The sequence below is a fragment of the Carcharodon carcharias genome, chromosome 4 (assembly GCF_017639515.1).
Source record: "Carcharodon carcharias isolate sCarCar2 chromosome 4, sCarCar2.pri, whole genome shotgun sequence".
Taxonomy (NCBI): domain Eukaryota; kingdom Metazoa; phylum Chordata; class Chondrichthyes; order Lamniformes; family Lamnidae; genus Carcharodon; species Carcharodon carcharias.
Genome location: NC_054470.1, coordinates 51,700,389 through 51,724,391, shown reverse-complemented (window position 1 = coordinate 51,724,391; position 24,003 = coordinate 51,700,389). Strand labels below are relative to the sequence as shown.

The 24,003-nt window shown below is 41.1% G+C and overlaps 1 protein-coding gene and 2 long non-coding RNA genes across 3 annotated transcripts in view; 2 read left to right on the top strand and 1 right to left on the bottom strand.

Annotated features, from left to right (window-relative positions):
* carm1l (coactivator-associated arginine methyltransferase 1, like) overlaps positions 1–15,354 on the top strand; it is a 124,434-nt gene extending 109,080 nt beyond the window's left edge. The window contains exons 11-13 of the mRNA XM_041185716.1: positions 1,435–1,572; positions 3,739–3,828; positions 13,390–15,354. Of these exons, the coding sequence (XP_041041650.1) occupies positions 1,435–1,572; positions 3,739–3,828; positions 13,390–13,402 (241 nt within the window). The 3' untranslated portion in view covers positions 13,403–15,354. The remainder of the gene's footprint in view (positions 1–1,434; positions 1,573–3,738; positions 3,829–13,389) is intronic.
* Positions 1–24,003, bottom strand: part of LOC121276965 — a 61,796-nt gene that overhangs the window by 35,314 nt on the left and 2,479 nt on the right. Inside the window, exon 3 of the long non-coding RNA XR_005942770.1 lies at positions 23,535–23,682. This is a non-coding gene — a long non-coding RNA (uncharacterized LOC121276965). The remainder of the gene's footprint in view (positions 1–23,534; positions 23,683–24,003) is intronic.
* LOC121276966 lies at positions 15,492–22,826 on the top strand. Its single transcript, XR_005942771.1, has 3 exons — positions 15,492–15,693; positions 16,946–16,980; positions 22,635–22,826. It is a non-coding gene; the product is annotated as an uncharacterized LOC121276966 (long non-coding RNA).

Here is a 24,003-nt window from a genome sequence, read left to right as displayed (position 1 = left end):
AACCAAGGACAGATCTTTGGTGGACTCAGAAAATATGATGGGAGATTGGGGCAAGAAGAGAAGTCATGACTGGAGATGCTCTGGGTACGATAGTATAGGTAATTGTGGAACCAAGCAAGGGAAATCCTACTGAGCTGATCAATAGAAGGAACTGTTGGATAATAATGCTGTGGTCAACCATGGCTGAGGAGCAGGAAGAGCGATTAAACCACCATCACAAAGGATGTTACTTGTGACTTTTATTAGGGCCTTTTTGGCATTGTGGCAGTGACAAAATCATGACTACAGAAATTCAAACATGGAGTTGCAGCAAAGATGATCACAAATTTGGGAGATGACAATGCTTTCAAGAACTTTGATCAGTGCAATCACTTGTGTTACTGGTGTGGTAAAATCCTCCCTTTCATCTATGTTCATTAATGCTAGACTTAACCTGGAGTAGAATACTCACTTTTTAATTTGACTGTCCCCATCCTTTTCATTAATGACTGTAACAAGGCAGTGACTGCACACTTCAAAAGTACTTAATTGACTGTAAGGCACTTGGGATTTCCTGAGGTCATAAAAGGCAATATATAAATGTATGTATTTTTCTTTTTAACAAGCATATTTTTTTGGCATCGTTGCTGATTTTTTTAAACTATATTTTTGCTAAAATCAACAGAGGGAATAATATACGCAAAGAACTCCTTAGACTCCTTAGACCTTCCAAATACACAACCACTGCCATCTAGAAGGACAAGGGCAGCAGATACTTGGGAACACCACAACCTGCAAGTTCCCCTCCAAGCCACACACCATTCTGACTTGGAAACATGTCGCTATTCCTTCACTGTCACAGGGTCAAAATCCTGGAACTCCCTCCCTAATGGCACTATGAGTGTACCTAAACCACATGAACTGCAGCAGTTCAAGAAGGCAGGTCACCACCACCTTTTCAGGGGCAATTAGGAATGGGCAATAAATGCTGGCCTAGACAGCGACGCCCACATCCCTTGAACAAATATATATATATTTTTTTAAATTGATGAACCTGGAATCCAGAGGGACAGAGACAATTCCCCTTTCAACACTTTTCTCTCAAATTTCTCTCACTTCTGTCAGCTCAACTCTCATGTCCCTTTCTCATCATTTATTTCTTTTTTTCCCCTCCCTTTCTCTCACTCTCCCTCTCACTCTCCATCATGGAAAATTACAACACAGTACATCATACAGCAAATCAAAGATTCAAGTGCTTGCTCCTTCACTGGTCTTGTCCACTCTTATGTTCCTGTCTGTTCCACACAGCCTTTTATATTATTTCTTATAGAACTTGTTCTCTTGGTTTTTCAGCTAACTCTCTGAGTAGTGTATCAAATCAGAAATTTTCAATGTTTGAAATTGCAGTTTAACATTATTTTAAAAATATGAAATCATAAATTCTTCCCTTTTCAGGAAAACAGTCTGGCTGTCAACATCCCCTGCTGAACCCCTCACACACTGGTACCAGGTGCGCTGCCTCCTACAGACCCCACTGTTTGCCAAAGAAGGTGAAACATTCTCAGGGAAAGTCTTACTAGTGGCCAATAAACGGTAAGAATTAAAATATACTGATCTGTAAATGATCCAGTAAAATAATTTTCCTACTTGATATGGACATACCATAAGCTGAACAGATAACAAGTTTGTAAAAAATAGGCGTGTTAACCAGTAAAACAGGGGCAAAGTGAACTGCAATCAGCTTGAAAGTTTGGAGACTAAAAAATGGATGATCGGCAAATGAAAATTGGGGTGGAAGGGATGGGGTGGTTCGATGGGGGTGGGGGAGTCACTTTGGCCAGCCCATTGACACCCAAGCCTTGCCTTATGCAATTCTCAGGCAGGCCTGTAAATGGAAAATCATCCCACCCACCTGTCACTGGCTGCTGTAATAATACAAATTGTGGTCCTTTGTTTGTTGCGGGATTTTCAAATCAAATGGTGTGACAACCTTTGACCCAAAAGCAATGCAGTAAGGAAAGCTTGTAATTCCTTTAAAATGTCTATGGAATCTGCAGTTGTTTTAAAGAATGTTTTACAAGAGTTTTTAAGAGTTTGTATCAAATGTAAAGGAGTCAATTGTAATTTTCATGAATAATAAGAAATACTGGTCCATGTGACCTTGCAACCCTTGACCTGGAAGCGGTATCAACAGGAAGGAAGTTAAGATATGAAAGCTTGTGTGGTGTGCCTGCAGATACAAAGGAGAGCTGTAGGCAGAAGGTGATCTGCACACACTGCAGGAGCTCTTGGAGGCACTGTGTGAGCAGGCTAAAAAGATCTAAAACCTTAAAGGTTGTGTGAGTAGCTCAAAGATGCTAGAGCTGCTGGTTTTACCAGAAATGGCCAAACCGTGAACCAGGTGTTATTGGTTGGTAGAATCACAGAATTGTTATGGCGCAAAAGGAGGCCATTCAGCCCATCATGTTTGCACCAGTTCTTCGAATGAGCATTATGACTCAGTGCCATTTTCCTGCCTTTCCCCCATAACCTTGCACATTGTTTCTATTTAAATAATCTAATGCCCTCCTGAATGCCTCAATTGAACCTGCTTCCACCAAACTTCCAGGCAGTGCATTCCAGACCCAAACCACACGCTTTGTGAAAAAGTTTTTTTTTACATTGCATCTGCTTCTTTTGCAAATCGCTTTAAATATGTGCCCTCTCATTCTCAATCCTCTTAAGATTCTCCCTATCAACTCTGTCTAGCCCCCTTATGATCTAGAACACCTCTATCAAATCTCCTCATGACCTTCTCCTCTCCAAAGAAAATAGTCCCAACTTCTCCAACCTATCTTCATAACTGAAGTTTCTCATCCCTGGAAACATTTTTGTAAATCTCTCCTGCACTCTCTCCAATGTGTTCACATCCTTCCTAAAATGTGATGCCCAGAACTGTACACAATACTTCAGCTGAGGTCTAACTTGTGTCCTACAGAAGTTCTTCACAACTTCCCCACTCCTGTGTTCCACACCTCCACCAATAAAACCCAGGATACTGCACGCTCCATCAACTGCTCTTTCCACCTGTTCCGCCACCCCCAATGATCCACACACAAACCCAGGTCCACCGCCCCAGAGCTGTACCCCCCATTCTACATTGTATTGTACATTGTATTGTATTCTGGCTCTCCTTTGTATCTGCAGGCACACTACACAGCTTTCATTTCTTAACTTCCTTCCTATTGATACTGCTTCCAGGTCAAGGGTTGCAAGGTCACATGAACCAGTATTTCTTATTATTCAACATGTGTTGTATTGCATTGTTCCTCCGGCCAAAATGAACCACCTCACACCTGTCCACACCGATCTCCATCCGCCACTTATTTACCCACCCCACCAATCCACGTTCCCCCAAATCCCCAAATTGTCCTCTCTTTGAAACATTTTTAACTAAGAAGATGTATTTTCCTTCCATCTACCCATTGAAGCAGAGATCAGAATAGCAGGAACTGCATCAGCATTTCATCTTTTTTAAAGCTAGCTGAGCGAAAATTAATCTGTCAAAGAATTGCCCATTGGAAGGTGGAAATGGGGGGCAATAACTTTGTGGGATGAAACTGCATCAGTATATTGTAGTCACAGTCAAAATAGCATTTAGGAAGCAATTTTTCCACAACTTTCCCAGCTGCAATAAAAACCTATTGCCTGAATCTTTGATCAAAGATGATGACAAGTGAGTTTACTTTACTTATGTTTCCTTCTGCTTTCATATCACAGACAAAGCTATGATATTCACATTATGGCTATGGTGGACCAAACTGGCTTCAAGTCTGGAAACCTGCTAGACTTAAAGAATCCTTTCTTTAGGTAAGCTTTTCAATTTTGTTTCATAAAATACTAGAATTCATCATTACATTATTCCTTAGAAGAATGTGAAGGTAGCATGGCTTGCGAATATTTTGAACATAGAGTATTAGTTAAGTGTATACAGTAATTCAGTGATGCTTGCTACATAATATAAACTTTAAACTTCATGGATTTTTGGATTCCAAGTTGATAATGTGAATTGGCTCAGTATACACACAAATGTGAAACTATATTAATCATTACCTATTTTCTTCTCCCTTATTTGCTTTTCATAACTAATTTTTACATTCCTGTGTATTACCATATACCCTGAACTGGGAGGCAGGCAATAAACATGTCCAGGCATCTGCCAACTGCCCCTTTGTATGAATGTCATAAATTTATCGTTCCCCTCATACTTTCTTCCCTTTCTCACCTCCGTGGGGAAATTTTTGTCTCCCCTGAGCATTTACCCTACATTGTTGCTGTGATTGGATTTTTTCTATATGGAAATTGTACCTGTCAGCCCTTTTTCAAAGACACCTGATGTAATGCACTGTGACTCCGACTGCCATTAAAACAAAAGCATTGTGAATAATTGAGGTGTTGCAGGTCCTATCTGAATGGCTTGATGTTTCAAGAAGGATTAATATTTTTTGGAATTTGGAAATTGCTCCTAGGAAATGCAAATGCAAGGCTTATTTTTTAAAATATAAACTTAAAGATTAAAATATTTGATTCAAATTGCATTGTATAAGCATAGTGAAAATTACTGAGGAAACATATAAAGAGCAAGACATGAGGGGAAGGTGGGGAAAGTTACCTAGATAAGAGTTCTGTATGGATGTACATAGCATAAGAATGCATGTAGCATGAGTAATAAAACAAGTGAGTTGGAAGCACAAATTCACCTTAAAATATACAATGATGTAGCCATTACAGAGAAATTTCTACAACTTGACCTTGGGAGTTAAATATTCCAAGCTATTGTATCTTTAGAAAAGATGGGGAAGTTGGGAAAGGAGTGTTAGTAGCAGTATTGGAATCTGGTAGGTAGTGTTTCCCAGGGATTTATACTGGGATACAACTTTTCACCAAATATATTCATTATGTGGATATAGGAAGAGAGTTGTATATCCAAGATTAAGATGCCAGTAAGAAGGAGGCACAGTAGGTTGTGTGGGTAGGAAGTTACAAAGAGACATAGATAAACTAAGTGAGTAGTCGAAACGTGGCAGAAGGCATTCATTTGTGGGGAAGTATGACATCTACTTTGGATGCAATCAAGTTAAACTGGAATATTTTCTTAATAGTTTGATACTGGGAATTGAGAGGAGTAGAGGGATTTAGATGTGCATTTACACCAGGCTTGTCCAACTAGCAGCCCGTGTGCCGGATTGTGGCCCCCGAAGCCAGTCTATGTGGACCCCAGAGTTAGTTTTCAAAGTGCCGGTCACACAGGTATATTGAGTGAAAGAGTCTGCAAGGGGCTGCTGGTCCAATCACAGGCCACTCCTCTCCCATGCAGGAGAGAAAAAGTCTGTGATTGGAGGAACAGTGAACACCAGCAATGATGGGTTTGCTGGGGAGAAAGAGGTTTTTTTTGGGGTGGGGAGAAACCAGAGTACCAGACCATGGAGGTGGACTGGGGCATGCATGCGGGGACCACAGTGCCATGGGCCAAGGTGGCACAAGAGTGCCAAGGTCCAGGGGAGGGCAGGGGGGGGGATAAGGGTGTCAGGGCCCGTAGGTAGGTGGGGGGCAAACAAGATTTCTGGGGCCCAGGGGTGGACCAGCGTGTTGGAACCCGGGGACGGACCAGAGAGCTGGGGCCTGGGCGTGGACCAGAGAGCCAGGCCTGCGGGCTGGTGCGAGTACTGGGGCCTGGGGGTGGACAAGGCTGCTGAGGCCTGGGGGCAGATGGGTGAGAGTGTGTGTGTGTGTGTAAGAGTGAGAGAGTGAGCATCGAAAGAATGGATGGTATTGTTAAAAATAGTTTTGGATAATGTGTTAGAAGGCTATATGTGTGATTTAATTAAGCTGGCCAGAGATTAAAAGGAGACAGGTTCTCTGGAAGGTTTAAAATATGAAAAGGATAGAGATATTAGGTCTAAGGTACAAGTAAATATGTTGGGTCTAACATTTGTATTTTTAGATAAGTTGAGAGTTTGTCCGAATATCAAAGGGAAGTCAGAGGTGCCAAGAAACGTGATTCTATCTTTCAGGAGTTTCGTAGGTAAATGGAAGTGGGGATATTGTATTCTATTGACCCAAAAGCAAAGACAAAATAGAGACAAGAAAGATTTTATATTTCGAAGGCTTTGAGTTTCAGAGGTGTGAGAACAACCGAACCTGAGATGAAAGGGAAAAAATATATTTTAGAGTTACTGTAGCTGTGAGCTATAGTTGTTGGGCTGGAGCTGAGCTGAGAGCTGGTAGCTCTGGGCTGGGAGAAGATGCAATTTGAATCAGCCATCCAGTCAAGCCAGAAAAGTCTTAGGCTGCAATAAACAGTTTTATTCTGAAGTTTAGATTTCCACAACAGTGTGCACGGTCATGTGGTGGCTTTATTGAAGCTACAGCAGTTTGCCTTGAGTAATATTACTGGATTTTTATAGTTAAACATCTATAAGGGAGTGTTGCCTGGAAGGTTTAAAACAGCGAGAGGTGAGCCAGAATTTTCACAGTTTAAAACAGCAAGAGGAGAACCGGGAGTTTCACAGTTTAAAACAGCTAGAGCAGAGCTGGGATTTTTACAGTTTGAAACAGTGAGACAAGAGCCGGGATTTTAACAGTTTAAAACTGGGAGAGGAGAGCTGAGGGTTTTCACAGTTTAAAACAGTAAGACGAGAGCTGGGAGCACACGGAGATCAGACTGGCGTGAGAAGGGCAGCGGCGGCAGGAGATAAAAGCTGGCGGCAGAAAGCCCCTTCAACCTGTTTCTGCCTTTAAGGACCGAAGTGTGACATCACAGGAAAACAGGTAGGTGACTGGTGGGTATCTCTTCCCTGTCTCTTTTGATTGGCCAAGTGGTTTAAATCAGGAGATATTATTACAGCTGAAGAGTACAGTTAAGAAATTCACTTTTAAAATATTTAACATCCAAATTAATTAATTAAATAGAATAGAGATGGCTGGGCAGGTGATGTGTTGCAGCTGTAGTATGTGGGAATGGTGGACACTGGTCCGATCCACGGTAACCACATCTGCAGCAAGTGTTGGCTACTCAAGGAACTTCGGCTCAGAGTTGATGAACTGGAGTCCGAGCTGTGGACACTGCGACACATCAGGGAGGGGGAGAATTACTTGGATACTGTTTCAGGAGGCAGACATCAAATTTGGTCTGTGGTGAGGGACAGGAGGGTGTGACTGCAAGTGAGGCAGATATAGGGATCCAGAATTGAAGGAGCCTCAGCCAGTGCCCTTGTCCTATAGGTATGAGGCTCTTGCTTCCAGTGTGGACAAGGGCACGGACTCCAGGGGGGATGAGCGAACTGACCACAGCACCATGGTACAGCGCGCCATTCAAGTGGGTGGAGAAAAAAGAAATGTAGCAGTAAAAGGGGGCATAGATAGGGGAATAGATACTGTTCTCTGCAGCAAAGACAGAGAGTCCCGAAGGCTGTGTTGCCTACCTGGTGCCAAGGTAAAGGACATCTCTTCAGGGCTGAAGAGGAACTTGGAGTGGGAGGGGAATGATTCATTTGTCGCGGTCCACGTAGATACCAACGGCACAGCAGAACCTCTTTCCTAGTCCTACCTGAGGGACTACAAGCAGCCCAGGACTAAATTAAAAAGCAGAACCACAAAGGTAATAATCTCCAGATTACTACCTGAGCCACATGCAAATTGGCATAGGGTAAATAAAATTAGAGAGGTAAATACGTGGCTCAAAGATTGGTGTGGGAGAAATGAGTTCCGATTCATGGGGCACTGGCACCAGTAGTGGGGAAGGAGAGAGAGCTGTTCCGTTTGGGTGAGCTTCATTTGAACCATGCTGAGACCAATGTCCTGGCGAATCGTATAACAAAGGTTGTAGATAGGGCTTTAAACTAATTAGTAGGGAGGGGGGTTTAATTGAAGGGAAGTTTAGAAAATCAAAAATAATTAAGCGAGCAGAGGTGCAGGGTATTGAAGAGGCGAACTATAATCAAAGTGTGACAAGAAGGGGCAGAAAATATAAGCAGAAGAGTGCAGCAGAAATTAGAACCAGAATGAGTAATAATGGTTAAAAAGTCAAAGCTTAAGGCTCTTTATCTGAATGTATGCAGCATTTGTAACAAGATAGATGAGTTGATGGCACAAGTAGAAATAAATGGATATGACTTGATAGCTATTACAGAGACGTGGTTGCAGGGTGACCAAGACTGGGAACTCAATATTCAAGAGTATTCAACATTCCAGAAAAATAGGCAAAAAGGAAAAGGAGGTGGGGTAGCTTTGTTAATAAAGGAAGGTATCAGTGCAGTGGTGAATAATTATGTAGGTGAAATAGATTGTGATGTGGAATCAGTTTGGGTGGAAATAAGGAATAGCAAGAGGAAGAAGTCATGGGTGGGACTCATCTTAAGGCCCCCGAAGAGTTGCCTCACTGTAGGACAAAGTATAAATCAGGAAGTAATGGAGGCGTGTAAGAAGGGCACTACATTGTCATGGATGATTTTAATCTGCATATTGACTGGACAAATCAGATTGGCAGGGCTAACATTGAAGATGAATTTGTAGAGTATATTAGGGATTATTTCTTAGAACAATGCTTTGCAGAACCTACTAGGAATAGGCTATTTTAGAGCTAGTAATATGTAATAAGGTAGGATTAATAAGAGATCTCATAGTTAAGGATCCTCTAGGGGGTAACGATCGCAACATGGTAGAATTTCAAATTCAGTTTGACGGTGAGCAACTCTGATCTCAAACCTGTGTCCTCAACTTAAATAAGGGCAATTACAGGGGTCTGAAGAAAGAGTTGTCTAAAATAGGCTGGGAAAATAGACTAAGGCGAAGTGACAGACATTTAAGCAGATATTTCATAATGCCCAGCAAAAATTTATCCCGGTCAAAAAGAAAGATTTGATGAGAAGGATGGAGCACTCGTGGTCAAGGAGAGTATCCAATCAAAAACTAAGGCATACAAAGTGGTGAAAACTAATGGTAGGCCAGAGGATTGGGAATGTTTTAGGAACCAGCAACGGGTGACTAAAAAGCTAGTAAAGAGGGAGAAAATTGATTATGAAAGTAAATTGGCAAGAAATATATAAACAAACAGCAAGAGCTTCTACGGATATATAAAAAGAGAGTAGCTAAAGTGAGCATGGGTCCCTTGGAGGATATGACTGGAGAATTGATAAGAGAACATGGAAATGGCAGATAATTTAAATCAATATTTTGCATCTGTCTTCAAGGTCGAGGACACAATAAACATTCCAAAGATATCAGATAAACAAGGAGCTAATGGAAGGAAAGATCTTGTAACAGTCTCTATCACGAGGGACAAAGTATTTGAGAAACTAATGGGACTAATGGCAGACAAGTCGCCAAGACCTGATGGCCAGCATCCAAGGGTTTTAAAGGAAGTGGCTGCAGAGATAGTGGAGGCATTGGTCGAAATATTCCAGAACTCACTGGTTTCCAGGAGGGTCCGAGCAGATTGGATAACCGCTAATGTGACAGCCCTGTTCAGCAAGGGAGGGAGACAACGAGCAGGAAACTAAATTCCTGTCAGCCTAACATCTGTTGTTGGGAAAATGCTAGAGTCCATTATTAAGGAAGAAATAGGACATTTAGAAAAGCTTAATGGAATCAGGTTTTGTGAAAGGGAAATCATGTTTGACAAATTTGCTAGAGTTCCTTAAGGATATAACAAGCAGAGTTGATTAAGGCATACTGGTCGATATAGTGTATTTGGATTTCCAGAAGGCATTTTATTAAGGTGCCACATGACAGGTTATTGCACAAGATAGGAGCTCAGTTTTGGGGGTAATGTATTAGCATGGATTGAGGATCGGTTAACACACCAAAGACAGAGAATCAGGATTAATGGATCTTTTTCAGGTTCGAAGGATGTAACTAGTGGAGTGCCAGAAGGATCAGTCCTAGGGCCTCAATTATTTACTAACTATATTAATAACTTGGAAGAGGGGGCAAAGTGTAATGTATCCAAATTTTCTGACAAAACAAAAATAGGTGGGAGGGCATGTTGTGATGAGGACATAAGGAATCTGCAAGGGGATATAGACAGTGAGTAGACCAAAACTTGGCAGGTGGAGTTTAATGTAGGAAAGTGTAGGTCATGCACACCTCTTCTCTCAGAGGGTAGTGAATGTCTGGAATTCTCTACCTCAGAGAGTTGTGGAGGCCAGATCACAAAGTATTTAAAGAGGAGGTAGACAGATTTTTGAAATATTGGGGAGTTGAGGGCTATGAGGAGCTGGCACAAAAGAGGAGATGAGGCCTGGGGCAGATCAGCCACGATTGTATTGAACGGCGGGGCAGGCTTGAGGGGCCAAATGGCCTACTCCTGCTCCTATTTCTTATGTTCTTATGTGTTTATTTGTGGGTCTGACCATGCAGAGTCTTTTTGGGGGAATGTTTTGTAAGACTAAATTTAACTGTGTAGCTGCAATCTTGAGTGCTTAAATTTTCTTTTATTCTTGTGAATAAAACCTTTACTTTTAGTTTTAAAATCCCAAAAGTGTTACTGGACTTCTTGCTGCTAAGATCAGCATGTCTTCTTCTCATTTTCAGAATACAAAAAAAGCCCGTAAGCCAACTTTCCCTCTGGGATTTGGTTTGCACAGCAATTAACATTGACTGTGATCATAACTGTGTGTGTGTGTGTGTGTGTGGAAGTGAGAAATGTATGTGTGCACATTTGCATATGTGGGAGTGAGTGTGAGAGCAAATATGTGTGTGGGAGTGTGTGTCTGCCTTACTCCCAGTGTCAGGTTTCTCACTCACTCTCAGCACCTCACACCAACGCATGCACACACCCACTCAGGGCGGGATTTTCCGCACCCACCCACCCGCCACGATCTTCCGGTCCTGCTGCAAGTCAGTGGACTTCTGGCTGGGTCACCACCTTCCCCGCAGCGGGTCCCACCCACAACGGGGCTGGAAAATCCCGTGAGTGAGTGACCACCCTGAGACTGGAAGTGAACCTGGCACATACACCCTGGCCCTCTCACACTGTGGTCATTTTTATTAATTACTCTTTTTTAACAACAGTTTGTTGCTATGACATAGTGTAATTTTTGCTCAGCAATTATTTCTTTTCTTAATACATGCACTTTTTTTCAAATTCAGTTTAATGTTGTGCCAAACCTTATCTTTCCAGTATTTGTTCATCATCCCCTTGAGTGAAAACAAAATGGAAATGTGGCCCTCACAAAAAAGGCTAGACAAGCCTGATTTACACTAATCAGTAAAAGCAAGATGAGAGGTACAAAAAATAATAAAGGAATGTTGACCTTTATCTTAAGGAGTTTGCAATTAAAAAGTGAGGAAGTGTAAAAAGACTTGACCAGATTCTATCTGGATTACTGCATTCGGTTTTTTGAGTGCCTAATCTCAGGAACGACATATTGACCATGGAGGGATAAATGAGGATATAACAAGCAGTGATGGAATCACTGATACAGGGGTTAAATGGTTAAATTATGAAGACCGGTTGCATAAACCTGCCTTGTAGTCCCTTGAGCTTAGAATGTCAAGGGGTGATCTAACAGAGTTGTTTAAAAGCATAAAGGGATTTGTTAGTGTAGATAGATATAACAGGTGCTATTTCCGCTGCTGAAGAATCCAGAACAAGAGAACATAACATTAAAATTAGAACTAGGCTATTTAGGAGTGAAATTAGGAAAATCTTTTTCACATAAAGGATTGTGGAAATCTGGAATTGGTTGACCCAAAAGGCTGTAGATACTGAAAATGTGAAGACTGAATCATAGATTTTTGTTAAAGGTATCAAAGGCTATGGAGAAAAGGTACGTAACTATATTTGAAGTATATATCAGCCGTGATCTAATTGAATGGTGGAATAGAGGGGATTTTATTTATATATACATATGGAACAGATAGAAGATTTGTATGAATTATTTCATGTTTAATAGATGTTTAGTGACTCAGTGCATTCTTCTATCAAGATCATTGGAAAAGAACATCAGTAGTGCATTATGCGGTTTCCTTTCTTTCCCCATGGCATTTTCTGTAAAGCAAAAACAGAAAATGCTGGGCAGGATCTTTAGGTCGGTGAGCAAGGGCCCTGCTCCCCGCTCACCGACGCGTAAAATGACGCAGGATGACATTGGGCGGAACTCCCGACGTCACCCTGCGTCATCTCCATTTTCAGGTCAGCAGGGACGCAGCTGAATCAGTTGTGCGCCCACCAACCTGTCAACGGTCTATTGAGCCATTTAAAAAGTCAATAACCTAATTAACCTTAGGGTTGGCGAGCAGGCTGGGAGCCCTGGTGGGCTTCAGAAAAAGCATGAAACCTCATCCACGGGCGGGATTAGGTTTCATGAGTGTTTTTAAATTTTTAATAAAGGTTTGAGTTTACGTGATGGACATGTCCCAACTTATGTCTGGGAAATTTTTTAAACATTTAGGTTAAAAGTTTTAATCCTGAGCCGATCTCCCTGAGGCAGCACTTAGCCTCAGGGAGATCAGTGCGCTCTTTTGCGCTTCCTGGCGGACGTTACACTGGGCGCGCCCAGTCCTGCACTCTTCTCTCCCCGCCCCCCCCCACTCCCCAACGGGGTGGGAAATTCTTCCCCTGGAAACATTCAGTAGGTCAGACAACATCTGTCAGGCAAGAACAGACTCGTTAATATTTCGGCAAGGTCAACTTCAAACCTCAGTTGGACTGGGTAGATGAGTGCTTCATCAGAGTGAGAAACAGATAAGTTGTTATGTACAGTTGTTGCATGCCTCTTAGTAAGTATTTTTAGAATGGCATTGGCAGATTTACCAAAAATGTCCCCTGTGCAGCCTTTTTAAGATAAGCCTAACAACCCTCCAAGAGCTTTGCATTTCTCCAATTCTGGCCTCTTGTGCATCCCCAGTTTTCTCTTTCCCATCATTGTTGGCTGTGTCTTCAGCTGTCTAGACTGAGCGCTCTGGAATTCCCTCCCTAAACCTCTCTATCTCATTACCTTTAAAATGCTTCTTCATAATTATTCTTTCACCAAGTCTTTGCTCACTTGTCCTAATAGTTCCTTATGTGTCTTGTTGCCATATTTTGTCTGATGTGCCTTGTGACATTTTTACTATGCTAAAGATGCTATCTGAATCCAAGTCACTATTGCTATTGAGAGAACCCTGTGTACTGGACAGGAACCAACTAGAAAGCATCATGCAAAAGGTGTGTATGAGACATAGCTAAAGAAAGGTTTTCTTTCAGGTATGTTAAAGAGAGAAAATAAACATTTTACAATTTGAAAGCATTCTTTAGCATTCAAACTTTGAAAATTTGAGTTATCTTCGCAGAATAAATCTTTTTGTTAATAAGAATAGAAGTCAGAGAAAGATTGTTTCTTTTGAATCATCAGTTTCTCTTATTTTTGCTTTCTGTTTGTTCATCAGTTCTTATGAATGAAGTCCTTGTGATAAATCCCTCTCTAAACTGACACCAGCATATCTACCGAACAAGATACTCAGGTGATGCGTAGGAGCAGGACTGCAATGCAACAATATCTGGGTGGAACTAGAATCAGATTTTTTGGTGATGCCTCCAAGTTGCAATAACCCCTTTCCTAGAACATTTTATCAGCTGTATTAAAGAATAAATAAACACACATTGTGTGAATTGACGTAGTTATTCTGCACATATGCAAAATATCAGATGTAGTCTCAGCTCTTGAATCAGCCAAAGGCAGCCAAGCAAACCATCAGCTGGCAGCTGCAAAGCAACAAAAGTAATGTGATAATTGTATAGATACTTAAAATTTTATACATGTATATGTGTCTGTGCACACAGTCAGATGATCTGTAGTAGGTCAGATCTAATCAAAAATGTTGTGTAAATTGGACAGTTATATCAAGCTGGACAGTGATGTGACTTTTTTATTGCAACTTTAATAATAGATGGATCACATAAGAAAATGCTTCATGTCATGCTTAGAGGAAAAGATTTTAGAATCAATCATTTAATAGGTATGGCTTATTTATACATTGGGATTCTGTGTGATATATTATACATATGTAGCTATATTGCAGTGGAAAATATGAGTGCTGTACAGCCTACAATCTAGAATTATTAACTTTTGTAATGATATTTTACACTCATTAAATTGGAGGGATGTCAGTGCAAGGGGACGTGACATATTTTGTTATCCAATGCTAAGCACTCACTCCTGGTTTGGATGTAGAACCAAATATAGAGGAGAACACCCCAACACCCCAACTCTGCCCCAACAATGAAGAACAACCAGAAAGTCAGACCAGTACCTGCTACTGCAGCAGTTGGAATTGCACTTTCCAAACCAACTTTTCTCGCAGCATTTTAAACATGACTGCCAGTTAGTTCTAACTTCTGCCAAGTTATGGGTGGCTTTATCATGGAACTCATCTTGCAAGGGACTACCATGGGAGGTGCAAGGCTAGTGTGCCACCAAACTCCATATTCAGGCCTCCTGTAAAGAATTATTGATGATGTTTATTATTTGCAAAAGTTGTTCAAATGTTACCAGTTCAGCACTTCAAAAGGAAATTAAAGTTGCTCAATTTTATATTTATTTTTCTAAGACTGTATTTGTTAAAGGAATACAATGATTTCAAGTCGGTAACTTGAAGTCAGGATTGAAGAAAGATGTTTTGGAAAATTAGAGAAGTGTTTTGTTTAATTTTCCAAGGATACCGAGAGACTATACTTTGTAACGCTTTGCAAATCCACACGGCCAAAACATCTCCAGGCCACAAGACCTCTGCAAAAGGCTTTCCCAAAAGGCTTCAGGCTAACTGCCAGCTCTGATGATGCATCGAATTACACCCGCAATTATTATGGACTGTAAGGGAACTGAAGACCTTGCTGCATTTTCCTTTCAAAGGATTCCAGCCCCCACCCCTGTTTTCTGTTGGAAAACACAGTTTTGCTTAAGAATCTTAGTTTACCTGAATATCAACATTTTCAAAGAAAAGTATTCAGACTCTGAAACCTATTGTTTATCTGAAAGTCGTGTGTAACTCAATTAATGCAGCATTTATGGGAGATATTTTCTGATATCTGTAGAACAAAAATTGTTAGAACTGAAATTTAATCTCCTGTACATACGACGGTACATTTTAGAGAATGGTGAATCCACATTTATGACACTGATAGCAGTTGACATGGATGAGTGCAGTCGGAATTGGCCAAGTCAATATAATTGTTTTTGCAATAAAACTCTATTAGTCACAGTCCAGGAGCCTGCTGCTCACTGAACAACATCAGGTGCTATCAGTCGCGTAACATCTCATTTGAACTGAATGATATACGAAAAAGCTACCTCATACCAATGGCTTTTGCTTGTATCATCTAATCAAAAGAAAATAAACTGCAGAATTGTGTTATGTTGTGTCATTCAGCCTGTATTCCTCTAACATTTGCTGTTTTTCTTTAGTCAAGCACTAAAGATCTGGTATCCTTTTCTAATTAGTAAAGTGTTGATATCTCGCCATGTCCACAGTTTAGATTGTCGTCCATGTCATCTTTTGCCCGTGTATACAGTTTCACATTTAGAGCGGGTCCCATTATAAGCCTTTTAACATCAATTTCAAATCAAAATGTGGGTTTTATGGAAAACTACCCTTCAGAGCCACTTTTCAGCTAATCTAACCTCTCTTTTTCAAGTATGTTCCCATTTTCAAAGTGGACAGTGAGAGCCAGGAGGAAGAAGAAACAAGTGAAAGGTTTGGAAGTTTTTTTAGTTTAAAAAAAAGTTGGGGTAAGATAGCTTGAAGTTGATAGTACAGCAAAGGAAATGTGATGCTAATAAAAATTAGACCAGATAGTAAATGGGAAAAATAAGTGATTTGTCTTCAAGTTAAAATTGTGCTTTAAGTGTACATTTTAGTTCTTCAAGGTTAATATTATATATTGTTTGAGTAGCATTATTACAGTTTGAGGTTTGGATTGAGCATCAACAACAAGACATACTTGATAACAATTCATGTTGAGAGCAGCGTGGCATTTCAATCCACAACCATTGCGAAGGTATATCAACTTCCGTTTCTGGGATCAAAAGTGACCAAAATGGGGATAGCAGCATTGAAATCAAGACAAGGCTAGCAATTGCCCACTCTACAATTTGTTAGCTGAATAAAATATGGAGGGCATCCAATATTGGCCTGCACTTGCAAAAGCAAACTTCCAATGGAGCATTGCATTGTATAGGTGTGAGAACTGGACCCAAAATAAAGCTGAGAAGAGGGTTTACAGCTATTGAAACGCGGCTGTGGCGAAGTGTCGTTGAATCAGCTGACAAAATACAAAACCTATACAGTGACTGAATCCTCACCTTCAAAGCCAAGAGTCAAGAGCCTGTATTTTCATGGACTCTGGGGACCTTTCAAAATGGCATGCAGGACCTGAATCTAGAAGTCCCACCCCCATATCTGACAATCTTTTTTCGCCAGGGGGTGGCCAGTGGGAGTGAGGGAGGGCTACATATGGGAAACCCACATTTGAACTCAGTGCTGAGTTTTTTGCTGGAGCAGGGACCTTATCCATCAGTGTGGGAGTTACGAATATTTAGAGAAGTCGTAAATGCTCTTGAAGGGCAGATAAGGTCTGTAGAACTGGCAGCTGTCTAGTTATTTAAATAGAAAGCCTTTAAAAATTGAAAAAAAAACTGCCTGCCTGTGCCTGAGATCTGAAAAAAAAAATGTTTTAGCAGCTTCAACAGCTAGTTGTTGACATAACTCAGGTGCTACCATTATAGCATTATTAATATTTAACTGCTTTCCACAACCTTCACTTTCACAGTGGGGGTGGGGGAGCTATAAGTTCAGTTTGATAGAACAAACCTTTTTGAGCTATCAATCTTATGAGATTAAGTACTTGAGAGGATTTAAATGTATTGAATGTGCTTTCATAAATTGGAGTGTGTTTTAAATAGTGAACTCTGTAATAGATATTGAACTTTATTTTATTTAATCGCAGCATGGCTCCTGAGGTTGGTCTATGGCAGATACTAGGTAAGTTGGCATGGATGGTGTAAGAGCAAAGGGTGGTGGGTGGGGTCAAGAGTTAACAAATTGGAATATGGGGCTATTGGGGGCCATGGGGATCATGTAAGGGATCATGTGTTGGCATGTATAGGCATGAGAAATGGGTGGGGCGGGGAGATGGTGTTGGGGGGTAAGAGCTAGAGGACCTAAAATATGAGCAAACAACTAGGATAAAGTCCCAGAGCACCAAGGCAGGCCTTTATCAGAGTCTGCCTCAGTGCTCAGCAGTCCCTGTGGACGGCTCGGATCTCTGTCTGGGGGCAGCAGCCACCTGCTACTCCAGACTGAAGATCCCACCATTTTCTTCTGAGGCAGATGCGGCAATTCGGGAAATTTCCTGACTCCCCTACCCGACTTGGGAGCAAAAATCCACACCAAGCTGTTTGGTGTTGTTACTACTATGGAAGCGGTTATTTTTTTATTCAAGTCAAAATTTTGGTGTGGTATTTTTGAAAGGAAAATTATTTTTAATTGTGTTTCAAGCACATTTCACATTACCTAGAGTTTGCAGCGGTGTTTATGCTTGACAGGAGAGTCCTCCCACTACTTCATTGAACCCTATTGGTATATCCTTCCATTTATTTCTCCCTCGTGTTTCTCCTTAAATACATCTATTGCCATTGACCTCAATGGCTCCATGTGGCAACACAAGTTCCACATTCTAAGCACCCTCTAGGTTAAAAAAAAACTCTCCTGAATTCCCTATTAGATTTATTAATGAGTATCTTTTAATTATGGTTTTTAATTTTGGTCTCCATACAAACATCATCTCTATATCAATCTTGCCTTTTTTCTGTTCCAGTAGATTAAGGGAAGGGTTGTTACTTGCAATTTACAGCTGAAATTAAATCAGGTTCCAGTTGGATGTAAATGCAGGTTATCATTTTGGGTTTAGGAGGAAAGGGAAAGAGGGGAGACAAGCTGGGGAGAATCTTGCTGGACAAAGCCACATTATTGAAATCTTTCCAGGGATTTCTGACAAATCGTTGCTGCACAATGCTATCATTTAAGCTCATTCAACCATTCCACTATTTACTTGCAACCAATACATGAGGAATCATTTGACACTATTTAAGTTCGTTGTTCAGTTGTTTAACCGCCAGGTCACTAGACAGTGCAACAGCAAAAATCACTTTATTTCTAAAGTGTGATCTGTTTGAAAAATGATCACACAGCTAACTTTAAATGTTGTATGTGGAAGATGTTGGCTTTGGGATTTTGAGGTTAGCTGCTTTTGTTCATATATACACCAGGTGTTAGAAAAATTCAAAAACATTTTTATTTTTAGATACCATAACGTAGGCTAACAAATCTGCTGTTAGTATGGAAATGCTCTAAAACTGCTACTTGAAAACAATGACTTACTGCACTTCTAAGATAAAATTCAAACTAGTGTTGGAAATCACTGGACAAAGTAACTGCAGTGATGGAATGGTGGAAGCAATATGTTGCAGTGATGATTCAGTTTGTATTTGATTACTGTATTAGTGTAGCATTCTAACCCCACATACGTCTAATCCTGCATAATCACAGAATCTTTACAGTGTAGGAGGAGGCCATTTGCCCATCAAATCTGCATTGGCTCTCTGAAAGAACATTCCATCTGGTCTTTATTCCTGTAACCTTGCACATTATTTCTTTTCAGGTAGCAATCCAATTCCCTTTTGAATACCTTAATCGAACCTGCCTCCACCACTCTTTCAGGAAGTTTGTTCCAGACTCCAACCACCCTCTGGGTGAAAATCAATTTCCTCACATCACATTTACTCCTTTTGCCAATTATTTTGAATCGGTGCCCTCTAGTTCTTGATGCTCCCTTGAATGGGAACAGTTTCTCACTATTTACCCTATCCATACCCTTCAGAATCTTGAATACCTCTATCAAGTCTCCTCTCAGCCGCCTTTTCTCCAAGGAAAACAGTCCCAACCCTCTATCCTCACAGCTACAGTTCTTTATCACTGGAATCAGTTTGTGAATCTCCTCTGTACTCTCTCCAATGCCTTCACATCCTTCCTCAAGAATGACACCTAGAACTGAACACAGTACTTCAGATGAGGCCTAATTAGTGTCTTATACAAGTTCAACATGACCTCATTACTCTTGTAATTAATGGCCCTATTTATAAAGTCTAAGATACTATATGCTTTATTAGCTGCTCTCTCAACATGCCCCGCCACCTTCAATGACCCATGTACATATACACCAAGGTCCCTCTGTTCCTGCACCTCCTTTAGAGTCTTTCCTTATTTTATACTGTCTCACCATATTCTTCCTGCCAAATGGATCACCTCAGTTCTCTGCATTGAACTTCCATCTGCCACTTGTCTGCCCAATCCACCAATGTCTATGTCCTTTTGAAGTTCAAGATTATCTTCATCACAGTTGACAACATTTCCAATCTTCGTATCATCTGCAAATTTTGAAATCATGCCAATCATGAAATCACAGCCTAGGCCATTAATATATATCAGGAAGAGCAAGGGTCCCAACACTGACCCCTGGGGAACTCCACTACAAACCTTCCTCCAATCTGAAAAACAACCATTTATCATTACTCTGTTTCCTGTCACCCAGTCAATTTCTTATCCAAATGCCTATTTTCCCTTTTATTACATGACCTTGAATTTTGCTTACAAGTCAGTTGTGTGGCACTGTATCAAATGCCTATTGAAAATTTATATACACCATATCATAGCGTTTCCCCTATCAACCTGCTCTCTTACCACCTCAAAAAACTCCAGAAAGTTAGTTAAACATGATTTTCCCTCAATTAATCCATGTTGGCTTTCCTTAATTAGCCTGCACCTGTCTAAGTGACTATTGTTTTTGTCCCGAACTATCGTTTCCAGAAGTTTCCCTGCCACTGAGGTCAAACGGACTGGTCTGTAACTGGCAGCTTTATCCTTCACCCCTTTTTGAACAAGACTGTAACATTCGCAGTCCTCCCTTGTGTCTAAGGAAGACTGGAAGATTAGCACTTGTGCCTCTACAATTTTCACTCACTTTCCTCAGTGCCCTTGTGTGCATCTCATCCAGCCCTGGTACCTTATCTATTTTAAGTAAAGATAGCCTTGCTAACACTTCCTCGTTATCAATTATAAATTCTTCCAATTACTTCCTCTCTCACCTTGGTCTGGGTAGCATCTTCTTCCTTTGTGAAGACAGATGCAAAGTACTCATTCAATACCTCCGCTATTTCTTCAGCCTCCACATGCAATCCCCTTTTTTGTCCTTAATCGGCCCTAATCTTTCTTTTACCACCCTTTTATTGTTTACATGCTTATAGAAGACCTCGGGGTTCCCTTTCATGTTAGCTGCCAACCCCTTTTCATGCTCTCTTCTTGCTTTACTTATTAGTTTCTTCATTTCCCCTCTGGTCCTTCTATATTCAGCCTGATTCTCCATTGTATTTTCTACCTGACATCTGTCATACTTGTACTCGTTCTTTTGCATCTTCACCTCTATCTCTCTCATCATCCAGAATGCTCTGGATTTATTTGTCCTACCTTTTCCCCTTCAAGGGAATATACCTTGACATTGCCTATAATACCTTTTCTTTGAAGGTGGTCCATTGTTCAGCCACCGTCTTTTCTGCCAACGTTTGACTCCAACTCACTTGACTCAGATGCATTCTCATCCCATCGAAGTTGGCTTTCCCCCAATTAATTATCCCTGCTCTGGATTGTGCCCTGTCCTTTTCCATGACCAGCCTAAACCTTATGATACAATGATCACTGTCCCCTAGAGGCTCTCCCACTGAGATTTGATCCACTTGGTCCAACTCATTCCCCAGAACCAGGTCCAAAAGTACATGTCCTCTCGTTGGATCAGAGACATAACGCTGCAGAAAATTATCTTGAATACATTCCAGGAACTCTTGTCCCTTTGTATTCCTATTCCAGTCTATATTTGGATAATTGAAGTGTCCCATTATGATTACTCTATAATTCTTGCACCTCTCTGTAACTTCTTTGCAAATTTGTTTCTCCACATCCCTTCCACTAGTTGGTGTCTATATACTACACCAATCATTGTTATTGCACCTTTTTCATTCCTTACCTCTAGCCAGAGAGATTCTAGCCTTGACTCCTCTGGAAACATCCTCCCTTTCCAGTACTGTAATGCCAACTTTAATCAATATTGCCACTCCCACCCTTTACTTTCTTTCCAGTCTCTCCTTAATACCTTGTACCCCAGAATATTTAACACCCAGTCCTGTCCTTCTTTGAGCCAGGACTCTGTTGTAGCAATAATATCATAATTCCATTTGTCAGTCTGTGCCTGCGGTTCACCAATCTTATCAACCACACACCGTGCATTCACATACATGCACATTAGCCCTGAATTAGTCTTTTTTTACTTTCCCTCTTATTCTGACCCCATCTAATGACTTACTATTGCCTACTCTAATTCTATCAAACTCTCCAAGTTTTCTATCTACCTTGATACTACTCTCTGATATATCCTCATTATTAGTTGATATTTCCCACTGCCAGTTTTTCTCCTCTCCATTCTGAATTCCCCCTCAGGTTCCCATTGCCCTGGCAATCTAGCTTAAACCCTCTCCAACAGCCCTAGCAAAATCCCCGTTAGGAAATTAGTCCCAGTCCTGTTAAGGTGTAACCCGTCCTCCATGTACAGGTCCCTTCTGCCCCCTAACCAGTCCCAATGCCTTGGAAATCTAAAGCCCTCCTTCCTACTCAATTTCCCCAGCCATGTGTTGAACTGTTCAATCTTCCTATTCTTAAAATCACTCGTACGTGGCACTGGGAATAATCCTGAGATTACTGCTCTTGAGGCCCCCTAAAATCTGCTTTCAGGACCTTATCCCTTTTCCTACTTATGTCACTGGTCCCAATGTGGACCACGACCTCTGGCTGCTCACCCTCCCGCAAAAGAATGTCCTGCAGCCGCTCACTGACATCCTTGACCCTAGCACTAGGAGGGAACATATCATCCTGGAGTCACATCCATGGCCACAGAAACACCTGTCTGCTCCCCTAACTATGGAATCCCCTACTATATAGCACTTCCACTCTTCCTCCTGTGCAGCTGAGCCACCTGTGGTGCCACGAACTTGGCTGTTGCTGCAGTCCTATGAGGAACTATCTCACTCACCAGTATTCAAAATGGAAAAGTGGTTGGAGAGTAAAAAGCCTCAGGATTCCTACACTACTTGCCTGTTCCTCTTAGATATTCTGGCGATCACCCCATTTCCTCTCTGCCTGTGTACTACTTAGCTGCAGTCTGACCACCTCTCTAAATGTGCTACGCACATAATCCTCAGCCTTGCAGATGCACCACAGTGACTCAAGCTGCACAACTCAGAGCTCAGGTTTCTGCAGCTGGTGACACATCCTGCAGTGTAGTCATCGAGGGCACTTTGTACATGCACGACTACCCCATCCCGCAGGATGCACATTCTACACGGCCGAGCTACACTGACACACCTTGAACTTTATATAAAGTGTTTACTACAGTATTTATTTACTAATTTATTTTAAATATTTTCTTAATTAATTTAGAATACTTCCTATGTATACTTCAATTTACTGTGCTTATTAAATGCTAGTACCAACTATAAATACAGCTAAAAGTTATTCATATCTTAATTACACAGGTATGTGTTTTAGGACATGCTCTGTTTTCATGCTCCCGATTGACTCTCCACTCGCACTGTTTACAATCTCCCAACTGTCTCAACATTCGCGCTGCTTTCTCGTCAGTGAATATTTAAAGAAAGATTCTGTAAAACTTGATACTGTAACAGGTGCAGTAAAGTTTCATTTGTAATCAAATCTATTATAATTGCTGTTTCAGAATAAATTTATTTTTTAAAAAATGAAGTGAGAATTTTATTGGATCCAAAATTCTCAAAATTTATGCAATGGTGCACAGGTCATTTTGCACTTTTTTCCCCACAGTGCTTACTTTATGGCAGTCAGCTTTTTTCAAAATATTTGACATTCCTGATATTCATCTTTCTCCTCTGCCCTCCTCATGCCTATGACTCTGCTCTTCCCGCAAAGGTTATTGCTGCTCATCGCCACTGGGCCCAAAATCTGAAAGTGCTCGGGCAGCTTCCTTGTGCTTGTGCAGCCTCCTAATTAACTTTGGAAGCCTTGCCCCCTCCTCTTTTGGGCCCACATGCTCACCTTCTGCACTGCCCAAGCACTTACTGAACTGTCTCCCCGCAACCTGCACTGACCCAATGGCAGCCGAGAACCAATGACCAAGTGGCACCCACCTAATTTGTTGGACTGGCTCCTCGCTGTGTTGCCATCTTCATGCACCTGGTCTGCACCTGATTCAGTGTGCAACCAGTACTTCCCACCAAAATTTCAATATGTCTCTCAATGAGTTCTCAATGAGCTCTTTAACAAACTTAATTATACTCTCTATAACAAACTTAATTATACTCTAAAGAGTTAACTCCTCCTTCCCTGGTGAAACTCACTGGAGCCGGGAGCAGCAATGGGAAACTGGCACACCAGCTAACATTGGTATTTTCATCACTCACCCGTCTCCATTCTCGCCTAGTAGTTCCTACAAATCCAGCCTATGATATCCTGTTTGGATCACAAGTCACTTTGTTGTTACAGCCTCAGGTTATACAAATGTAGGATTAGATATTGAGCAGTTTGGGCAGACTCCTGAACAACGGGGATCTGCTTAATGGAGAAAATGTGAGAGAATATGTAAGGCAAACCTGAAATATGTAACAGAAACGATTATACAAAAGCAGAAAATATTATCTGCAAAATCCCTGGGTGTAATCTCTGACAAAGTTAGCTTTATTTCAGTATGAGATATCAAGGTATTCATTATTGTGAGTTATGAATGAATTTATTACACTAATCTGTGGGGGGGCGGGGGGTGGTCTGATTGTTCTCTTATAAAATGATGGACTGCCATGAAAGCAATGAATTGTTATGCAAAGTAGTCCAGTGCTTCCAGAAGTGGCCTATTAGCACAGAATGATTAAAGAC